This window comes from Helianthus annuus, chromosome 4, assembly GCF_002127325.2.
Source record: "Helianthus annuus cultivar XRQ/B chromosome 4, HanXRQr2.0-SUNRISE, whole genome shotgun sequence".
Lineage (NCBI taxonomy): Eukaryota > Viridiplantae > Streptophyta > Magnoliopsida > Asterales > Asteraceae > Helianthus > Helianthus annuus.
Window position 1 is genome coordinate 29,717,619 of NC_035436.2, and position 11,250 is coordinate 29,728,868.

An 11,250-nucleotide genomic window follows, 5' to 3' on the forward strand; every position below is an offset into this window, starting at 1 on the left:
TTTAATGCTTAAAATGAATTAACAGCTTAAAGGTGCTTGTGTCTAGTCGGCAGCTGATATGATCCCCTAACACACTCACAAAAATATTGTGTTTACAGCTTTTAGTTTATCTAGATAAAAATTTCAAAAAGATTTTAGTTCTCATTTATTTTCGACAACTGACATTGGGAATCGGACGATCAATGCTTTGTGCAGTTCATGTCAGTATATGATGAGGGCTGGGTAAGCTGGTGATGCAGAAAAATGATTGGTACAGTGTTTGACAAGTTAAAATGTGTTTGAAAGCCCAAAACGTTCAAAAGTTCAATCATTTGAACTATTTTCCGAATAAAACAACTGCGTACTTCATAATTCGGTCAACCAAGGTCATTAACTTGGACTTGGTGGGCCAAGCAGTTGACCAAGGTCATTGACTTTGACTTGGTCAACTGGATGTGACGGTGTTTAATCAGAAAAGGGTTAAAAATCAAAATTTTTGAAAATCACAACATGGTTTCGCTCATATGTCACAATTAAACATGGTTTCGCTGTTAGATGCTTCAAGTGGTTTCGCTTTTAGCTACCAAAAGGTTCCGCTTATGTGTCAATGGTCATAAGAGCGAAACAATACCAACTATATAAGTCGGGGGTTCCGCTCATAATGTCATTTATCACCCTTTCGCTTATCTGATCATCTTCTCCGGCAATGTTTAAGCGAAACCCTAAATCATCGATTTACAAACGAAGTGCCGCCCAAATTCATACAGATTTTGTTATTCTCTTAGTTTACAATCATGGGCAAGGTTGATTCTGTTTCAATTTGACCTGAATCATTCTAAATTTGAACTGTCGGACATTGATAGGATCTAAAACGTAGTTTTTAGGGATTAAACTGTTAGATCTGTTCATGAAATGTTGTATTTGTTGTCTTCTGAGTGTGTAAATCATGATGTGTGTACTGATTGTTCCAGATTTGATGAAAACTAAAGTTTGTAAATTTTCGGACATTGCAGGTTTAGATCTAGGGTTCATTAATGGTCAAAAATGAAATAAAAACAAACCCTAAGTGTCGGATTTGTCACATTAACTGTCTAATAAGTTCAATTGTGTGATTTGATAAAATTTTGTGGGGTTGTTAGTGATTCGCCCCACGGTGTATTGAGGGAGTTCCGCTCATCTGTACATTGTATGAGGTTCCGTTCATTTGAACATCAGTATGTGGTTTCGCTCAAAATGTCATATTCAATGGTTTCGTTTATTTGTACATTGTGAGGTTCCGCTTGTTAGTACATATATGGTTCCACTTTTATGCACATCTTGTAGTTACGCTTTTATGCACATCAGTATTTTCGCTTTTAGTGCACAAAAGTGTTTTCACTCAAAGTGCATTCAAGTATTTTCACAAATAAAAATTTTGAATTTTGATTGTAGGACCGTATTTGACAGCCAATGGAGTCAATCAGAGCTAGCAACTACTGAAAATGCAGCGGAAATACAAAATCGGCATGAATCAAAGCAGAAAGGCCACTCCTATTGTGCAGAATGTTGAGGAATCTTCATCGCAACCAAAGAAGAAGCAAAAGAAAGCTACTAAAACATCTTTAGTTGATGAGCCGGAAGAAGATAATCCAGTGATCATTGCAGAAAAGGAACCAGTAGTAACTGCTGAAGATGATCCTTTTAATGTTGATGATTTGTTTGATATTGATGTCTTGGAGACAGGGCCAATAGTGGTTGCTGATGTTGATAAAGTTGTGAATGTTGAAGTTCAGAAAGGGAAAGAAAAGGTTATTGATGATGTTGAGGGAGATGATGTGAACAAAGATACTACAAGCTCTTCTAGTTCTTCAGATGAGGAAGTTGATGAGACTGAACGTTTACGAAGAATTAAGGAGGAAACAGAAAAAGAAAAGTCGTTAAGAAAGAGAAAGAGACAGGAAAAGGATGATGATGAAGTTTATGTTCCTTCTCCAGAACACGTCTCAGAATCACAATCTCCTCAAGGCAGTAAAAAGAAAGCCGGAGCTAGAAAGAAAGTGGTTTCTCCAAAGATACGCAAAGTCACTCCAAAGATCAAAATATCAAAGACTGTTTTGAAGAAAAAGTCTTCCAAAGAGTCCAAGAAACCACCTACACCACCACATGAACCAGCACCACCATAATCACCAATTCAATCACCACCCAGACAATTTACTCCACCACAACAATCTTCGTCACCTAAACAACCAACACCACCAAGACACCCTTCACCTTTACATCTTTCACCTCCACCACAACAAACCCTTCTTACCTCACAAGATATCTTTCAAACACCTCCACTCACCCAAGGTCAATTAACACCTGGTTCTGCAGGATACAAAGGTTTTCCAAATGTTCCTTCAAATATGAGTCTTGATGATGTGGGAGATTTTGATTTCGCAAACATTTCACAAGTCAAGAATGTTGAAAAGAAAGTTGATGAAGTGATTGCTGAGAACAAGAAGTTAATTGCTGAAAATAAAAGGGTGATTGACCGTGAAAAAATTCTGGAAATGAGAGTAAAGAGGTTGGAGAATGATAACAAAGAGTTGGTGAAAAAGATTGATTCTGATCAGTCAGAGATTGACATTTTGAAAGTAAGAGTTGCGGAGCTTGAAGAAGAGAAAGTTCGACGTGATGAACAGAATGAATACTTCAAGTTAAAGAACAAAGAGCTTGAAGCAGCCAAAGCGTTCAGAGATCATGAATTTTATATCCTGAATAAAGTGGCTGAAAGCATGCTCGGAACGTCGGTAGAGCAAAGGTTTGAAGAGCTGCAACTTGAAGAGCTCAGAGCACAACGTCAAGCAGAGATTGATAAACAAATGAAAGACAAAGGCAAAGGTGTTGAAGGAAGTTCTGCTCTGACAGAAAGATCGATTGTTCCTGCTACAGTTCTTGAAAATCCTACGCCTATCTCTGCTGTTTGTGGTCTTTTTGAGGATTATACTCCTCTTGAAGAATTAATGGGTGGCAGTAGTGATGAAGATGATGAAGAAGAGGAGGAAGAAAAGAAAGATGATAAAGATGAGAAAGTATTTTCTGCGAGCAGTCATGGATCTGGTAAAGATGATGATGATGATGATGCTCAGGGTGGTACAGGGTTGAAAGTTACTGAGGCTTCTTCTGAACAGAATGTTGATGATCTAATGAACGATTCAGTAAATGAAGAATCAGGGGAAGGAGATGGAAAGGGGGAGTCAAGTGATACACAAAATGTTCAACAAGCTGCAAAGTTAATTTTGAGGTTAGATACTTATCGTGAAGAAGGAGAGCATTTCCATACTTACACGTTGGAAACAATTAAGGAAATGAATCGCATGGTGCATCCTGAATTCAAATTTGATTTTGAAGAAGACATGAATGCTGAGTTTGAAAAAGAATTGAATGCTTTTGATATCAATCAGCAGCCTGAATATGAGTATCGTTATGTTGAGGAGGCTGATTTGTAGGATAGAGTTGAAGTAGAAGACTGGACAGATGATGAAAGCGTCAATGAAGATACTTCACAGTTGCCAGCATTGATGGAATTCTTCACAGAAGAGAATCGTGATGAGTTGAGAAGAAAAATTTCTGAGATTTTGAAAGATAAGAACTTTGATGGAACTCAAAAAAATATGGCAAAGGAAGAACGAAAGAAATGGTTCAGAGTTAGTCACGAGAGGAAATTTAAAAGGCCACTAAAGTATTATCAACGTGATAGAAGCGTATCACTCGGTGATATTATCAGCTGGGGTTTTCTACCACAGATTAATGCGTATGCGATAAGAAGAGAATGTGGCGTGCAGTATTTTGAAAAGTTACATGATATTATGTCACTTCCATGGTGGGATGTGGATGAATTATCTAAAGTCAGAACTTTGGGTTATCCTGCCAGGAAGAATGATGTCGGAATGTGGAGTTTGATAAAGTTTGAGGCTTTAAGAGACTTTAAACACTGGAAGCCACATCGTCCGAAGAGAGTTAGAAGAGTTAATCAAGAAGCAAGAGTTGAAGAGACAATACTGAATGTGAAAAAGCCTAGAACGATGAAAACTATACCAGTGCAACCGATGGAACAAGAGTTTTACAAAGGCTTCATGGTCTGGGTTTATAGTTGCATTACTACTGAAGCAGTGATTACTTACAGAGCATGTGGATAAATTAGAGAAATACACGTGTATGATCCTATGTGGCTCGTGAATTGCTCTGCAAAGGATATCGAATGTCTTTTCATAAAACAAATTCATTATTAGCCAGAAGACAAAGAACAGGCTATGCAATTTCAGCGAGTTGTAACTCTGTGTTTTCAGAAAAGCATCAACTCTGAAACTAAATGGAAGTCTGCATGGTGGTCACTTGATGAGAAAATGAAGAGAAAAGCTAAGCGTGAATGTCAAAAGCTTGAATAGAAGAAAGGAATGTTTATGAAGATTCAAGCTGAAGAGGAAAAGGCAAGAAGGAAACATAATGATATGGTAAGGAATGCGCTCAGAAGAAAGCCGAAGCCAAGGGAAGAAACGTTCAGAGCAATTTGAAGACCCGAAGACCAAGACTGAAGACTGCGGCTGTATCCGAGGGGTAGTTTGTTGGTGCATAATGTCTAAAGCCTGCGTATTAGTCTTAGTTGATCAATGTATAGGGTCTAGATGTGTTAATTATGTATTGTATAGGGGTTGAAAGTGTAAATGTCTTGTTTTGTTGTTGAGGTTTCGCTTATATGGACATGTCCGTTAGAGCGAAACTACTTGATTAAGGTTTCGCTCCAGGGGACATGTTCATATGAGCGAAACTACATCCCCTATATATACCTAAGTTGTTTTCTCATTTTGTACGTCCATGTCACCCGTGTAGCCGAACTGTTGCCCGTGTATTTTGTGAAGATTGAATGAGAAAACTATTTTAAAGTGAATTCCATCTATTTCTACTCATTTCTGCTTTGATTCATGCCGATTTTGTATTTCCGCTGCATTTTCAGTAGTTGCTAGCTCTGATTGACTCCATAGGCTGTCAAATACGGTCCTACACAAAAACACCAATGAGTTCATCAAAACCATATGTCAAGAACCAACCACTGTTTGTGCCAGTTCAAACAGCTGTTACCAAACAGCTGAACCAAACCTCTGTTAAAAGAGAAGTTCAGGTGACTGATGCACCCCCTGCAAACCAATACTGAAGAGGTAAAGGTCATCCACCATACCCTAGGGTCCCACATGTTTATGAGGTTTAGAAAAGGTCTTCTAAACCAAGAGTGAACAGGAATCCTTTGGGAACCAACAGATGATAGGGCAAGACCCCCAACAGTGGTTAGAGAAAAACAGTTCTAAAATTGTCCAAACCCCTGAGCTAACCACTGTCCATCCACCTGAACTTAACATATACACTGTTGAGAGCCCATCAAAAGCCTTATTGGCTTTGGAGACCCTCCTGAACTAATTATTTACTTGATGTGCAGGGAGCTTCTGCATGCTTAGATAGTCTTTGGTATGTAGATAGTGGAGGCTCCAGGCACATGACTGGATGTAGAGCCCTACTTTAGGTAATAATAGTAAAGGGAAGGAGATGGGATCTGGTACAGTACAGTCTGGAAATGTTAAGTTTGAAAATGTCAATCTAATAGACAATCTAAAGTTCAACCTCCTTGGTGTCTCACAAATGAGTGATAAGGGCTATGGCTCATTCTTTACTAAGGATTGTTGTAGGATTGTTGACCAGAAATGGTTAAAAAGATTGAAGAAATAATAAAAAATGGAAAAACCCAACTTGTTGCTCAAAGGAGTGGCAATGTTTATGTAGTTGATTTGTCAAAAGAGAGACCCAGGACTGATGCTTGTCTATTCTCAGCTGCCTCTAACAAAGAGACGGAACTTTGCCACAGGAGATTGGGGCACACAAATCTCAAGACAATCACTGCTTTGTCAAAACAGGGATTAGTAAAAGGTCTACCTCAAAAATTATTCACCTGTCCTGAGGTTTGTGTTTCTTGCTCTAAAGGAAAACAACATAAAAGCTCATTTAAGTCCATGGAAGAGTCCAAAACAACCAAGTGCCTGCAAATGCTTCACATGGATCTGTTTGGCCCAATAAAAAGTCATGAGCCTGTAAAAGAAAAGATATTGTTTGGTAATTGTAGATGACTTTTCTAGATTTACATGGAATTATTTCTTACATTCCAAAGATGAGACTGCCGGCATTCTGCAAGACTTTGTCAAACAGGTTGAAAAGCACTTTGACTTACCAGTAAAACTCTTCAGGAGTGACAATGGCACAGAGTTCAGAAATAGGGAGTTGGATGAGTTTTGTGTGTCAAAAGGAATTGTAAGGCAGTACAGCATTCCAAGGACACAAGAGCAAAATGGGGCTGTTGAGAGAAAGAACAGGACATTGATTGAGGCTGCTAGAACCATGCTTGCTGATTCAGGTTTGCCATTAACTTTCTGGGCAAAGGTAGTAAACACAGCTTGCTATGTCCAGAACAGATTTTTAATCAACCCCATGCATCAAAAGACTGCCTATGAACTTTTGTATAAAATCAAACCACTGATCTCATACTTTAAAGTATTTGGCTGCCCAAGCTTTATTTTGAACTTAAAAGACTCAATTTCAGAATTTGCAGCCAAAGTAGACAGTGGATATCATTTGGGATACTCAACCACTTCTAAGGCCTACAAAGTGTTTAACACAAGGACCAAAAGAGTGGAAGAGACTTTGAATGTGAAGTTGAATGAACTTTCTTCAATGAAAATCCCTGCAAACCCTGCAGAGTTGTTTGATCTTGATAAATTTACTTTTGAAAATGTTTCTGTCAAGACTAACAGTGCAGGTCCATCTCAAACTCCTCCATCAGACAATGGGTATGAAGTGATCAAAGCTCAAGCACTGCTACATCAATAGTTGTTGACCAAAGAAGCCCTTTAAACCCTGCTTCCACATCATCAAACATTGTTGATAAAAATCCTCAAACAGTGGATAAAAGTCAACATGTTTCCACATCATTGCCACCTATTCCTCCACCTCCATTTCAAGACACCGTTGGATCATCAAAGTCACCAACAGTTGTTAGCTCAGATAATTCACATCTACAGCCCTCACCATTAAATGCCATAGTACCATACAAAGGAGATCTAATCTTATTGAACTCTCATCCACCAGACCAAATCATTGGCAACATTAGTGAAGGGGTGCTCACAAGAAGTTAATCCCAAAACATTTGTCTTTTTGCTAGTTTTCTATATCTCCATCAGCCAGTCAAGTACCAAGAGGTACTGAAAGACAATAGCTGGGTAGAGGCCATGCAAGAGGAGCTCCAACAGTTTAAAAGACAATAAGTATGGGAGCTTGTACCACTGCCAGAGGGTGTGAGTCCTATTGGCACAAAGTGGGTCTTTAAAAATAAAACTGATGAAAGGGGCATTGTTGTCAAGAATAAAGCAAGGCTAGTAGTTCAAGGTTTCAGACAGGAAGAGGGCATTGACTATGATGAAACTTTTTCCCCTTAGTAAGATTGGAAGCTATTAGACTTCCTGGCCTTTGCTCTCAACCACAACATAAAGGTGTTTCAAATGGATATCAAATGTGCATTCCTCTATGGTAAGATTCAAGAAGAGGTATATGTTTGTCAACGTCTTGGTTTTGAGGATCCATTTTATCCAAATCATGTCTACAAGCTAAAAAAAGCTTTGTATGGCTTGAGACAAGCACCTAGAGCCTGGTATGAAACTCTTTCCAACTTTCTTCTTTCCATTGGTTTCACAAGAGGTAAAATACACAAAACACTATTTTTAAAATAGAGAGGGAAAGACTTGATGATTGTCCAAATTTATGTGGAAGACATCATTTTTGAAAGCACATGTACTAAAATGTGTGAAGAGTTCAGACAACTCATGACAGTTGAGTTTGAGATGAGTGCAATGGGTGAACTACATTGCTTTCTTGGTCTCCAAGTAAAGCAACTGCAAAATGGTACTTTCATTCATCAAGGCAAATATGCCAAACAACTTTTAACAAAATTTGATATGAATGATTGCAAACTGTCACACCCCAATTTTCCACGTGTCACCGGTGGGCCCGGTCGGGGATTCTGTGATGTAGTTGATATCGTCATAATCAAACAATATAAAATATAAACGCACAGCGGAAGCAAAAGATAGATTTATTTCAACCAAATAAAATTGTAATATCAAGTATCACAACAGTTGAAATAGATCCACAGGCGGATCAAAACAAAGAGGAAAGTTTTATTCAACAGACTTCATGCATCCTAAGCTTGCGAGACTTTTATTGATGCTAAGGAGTAGCCAACCTAATTACGCGTAGTAGCCGCACTTAGCCTTTTTGGAAAATATGTAAGTTTACACTAGTAAATACAATTTAACTGACTCATTTTGAAAAGGTTTTAAAAATTGATTTGAATGCCCGCGGCACAAAACTTTTTATAACTTGGAATAATTATTTGCTTATAATCTTGTAAAAGAATTACATGTTTGTTATGCGTTCAGTTTTCCGGGTCGTGCCAGGTTAAAGATTAATAGACACACCACATAGTATAGTTCCGCCGCGAGATTTCCTCTCGTACCGACTGTTATACTTTATTGATTTAATGCACTACGGGTGTACGCCTACACCCGTGTGCAAAGGTCGTTTCCATTCTTTGAATGATGCCAACGATATCCGGGACATGGTTATTAAACCCCCAAAGGCGTTAAAAAACAAAACAAAATTTTCAAACGGGTTATTTGACTACTCTTAACCACCGACCGGTTAAGGTCAATTACCCGACCAAGCGGTATTTTATATACCGTACCCCAAGCCCGTATAAGGGAAAATAAGTTAAATGTATTTACGTGAGCAAGTATAAATCAATATAGCAAGTACACATAGCTTTTACTGGGCTCCTATATCTGGAAATGAAGGTTTTTAATAACCTATTAGAATCCTAACGGGTCTTTTAATTTGGCCTAAGCCTAGACCGGTTAGTTCTTAAATGAAGATTACGGTTCAAACGCACGATAAGGCGAAGACCGTTTTAGAATGTGGTTTGACCCAACAAGCATGCATACTTGTTTAATATGGGTAACTTAATCACATTCTGGATTTTGAGACCGAAATAATATGGTTTTACCCGTTTCGGCTAAAATAAATAAACTAGTTACATAAGCCGATCCGAACGCGTAAAGTGCATAACGAGCAACCATAAGAGTCATATACAAGTTTCCTAAGTTAATATGCCTTAAACATGTTGTGGTATCAGTAAGATATCTTCCATTATGCCCGAAATGGTTTTAAACCCAAACTATGTCTTATAAGGGTATTTCGGTCATTTTAAAAGGGTGTAAAAGAGCTTAAATGATATTCTGAGTTACAGGTCTGAATAAATCAGTAAATAAACTTATTTTACCAAGTAATAACAGTAGGGTATTAATCCTATGGGAAATTTATCAATCTTAATCATTGTAGACACCGTAGGGGCGTTTTGGTAATTTCACATATGCCTAAAAGGTCAAAACTGGAATTCTGATCTTAAGATACCCTCTTACTGTTAAAATATAAAATTTTACTGAATACATCAGTAGGTTTCAACCCCATATGCTTAAAAAAGTTCTAGCACATACTTATGCGTTAAAAACGCTTAAAAAGGCGATTTGGAGCAATTTCCGGGTTTTATATAGAAATCTGATATTTTTAAAATTCCAGAAAGCTCAAAATAATTTATTTAATATATTAGACCAGTAGAAAAAGGTTTGGGGTCAATAGGATTTATAAAACTCATTTTATAGCTTAAAAGGGCAAAACCGTCATTAGCCGAATTTAGCTTAGAACACTAAGTTATGCTCAGCCTAAAATTGAATAAAAATCTTTAAAAATTTCAAAATATTATTTTATATCAATAGGTACTAAGCTTTGTACAAAAATTTGGTTTAAATAGGCTATATGTGATTTACGCCATTTAATTACTAAAGAAACTTCTAATTACGTTAATGAGCATAACTCTTAATCTACACCTCCGACTGACCTCAAATTTTGGATGCAAGCTTATAAATCAGTAGCTAAGGTGTCTAGCCCTTAACATTTTCAAAAATCATATTTTAAGGTCATTTGGGCAGAATGGTCAACATATAGGCATTTAACGGAAACATGCATGTGAATAGGATATCTAATTAACCAAGTTGTATAATCTCAGAGGGTTATACTAACATGTAAATAGGTCCAAAAGAAGCTCTAAGGCAATCCTAAACTTGGCTTAAATGGGTCAGAACTGAAAGTCAAAGTAGAAGTCAAACTTTGCGACTTTCGGTTCTAAACCGAGCGTAAACTGAAAATTGTCGAGTTGAACATGTGGGGACATGTTCTTACATTAATTACCAAGTTATATCCTACATTGCTAATTATGCATTAATTTGGAATTAAACATTTTGTTGAATTTTTAAGATAAGCTTTGACTCGACAATTAACATAGTTTGAGTGGGAATCTGGAAATACGCTTTTAAGGGTTTATTACCCACATAATTACCTACTCAAAGGTATTTTTAATTCGTGATTTGACTGAGAAAATTTTAATTAATCACAAAGTCAAAGCTTAATTACGACGGTTTGACTTTTAGCTAATTAACTAAGCTAAAACGGATTAGGAAGGGTTAAGGACACTTACAAGAGTCCTAATTATGCTTAGGGATCACTAAGAAGGTTGCTTGCTGTCCAGAGAGCTCTAAAGAGTAAGTTGTAACTTTGAAAGTGAATGCCCACAAATGGTCACAACTTAGAGCTCTTTATATAGGAGTTTTAATCTCACAAGATCATGCCAAGAGGGTCTACTATTGTTACCAGATCAAGACAAGTGCCCCTACTGCATGAAAAACAATTGGAGAGGCCTCTGGTATAAGAAAACAACTGATTAAAGTCGGTTTACAGGTTTGACTGGCAGCTGTGCATGTTTTCTAATACTGAGCTGCTCTCGCGGGCCGCGTAACCCTTAAAGGTTTCTTACGCGGGCCGCCTGGCCTGCTATAACCAGCCAAACAGGTTTCAAACTTTGCACTTTTGGTCCCTGGTCCTTTGTAACGTGGTTTTAAGTTCCATTTTTGCTATTTCAGCGTTCTAACCTTATTTTTAAGGGCCTTAGGACCTTTACTAACTTAGTTAAGTCCTTTATTAACTTTGAGATCATCCATAAGGCCTTAGAATTCAATGTTGACGCTTTTAACCCCTCGTGCACGAATTTGATCATAACTTTCTCATACGATAACGAAACTTTATGAAATTTTTACCACACATTCT

At 37.6% G+C, this 11,250-nt stretch overlaps 2 protein-coding genes across 2 annotated transcripts; both read left to right on the top strand.

Annotated features, from left to right (window-relative positions):
• The first annotated feature begins 1,460 nt into the window (after nt 1-1,460).
• On the top strand, nt 1,461-2,141 carry LOC110933167 (uncharacterized protein DDB_G0286299-like). The gene has a single exon (XM_022176401.1). The coding sequence runs from the start codon at nt 1,461-1,463 to the stop codon at nt 2,139-2,141; it is 681 nt and encodes a 226-aa protein (XP_022032093.1).
• A 222-nt stretch (nt 2,142-2,363) lies between these two features.
• LOC110933166 (glutamic acid-rich protein-like) lies at nt 2,364-3,449 on the top strand. The gene has a single exon (XM_022176400.1). It carries the CDS (start codon nt 2,364-2,366, stop codon nt 3,447-3,449), a length of 1,086 nt encoding a protein of 361 aa, XP_022032092.1.
• Nucleotides 3,450-11,250: the final 7,801 nt, after the last annotated feature.

Coding starts and splice junctions, on each gene's coding strand:
- LOC110933166 (XM_022176400.1), top strand. CDS start 2,364: ATGAGTCTTGATGATGTGGGAGATTTTGATTTCGCAAACATTTCACAA.
- LOC110933167 (XM_022176401.1), top strand. CDS start 1,461: ATGCAGCGGAAATACAAAATCGGCATGAATCAAAGCAGAAAGGCCACT.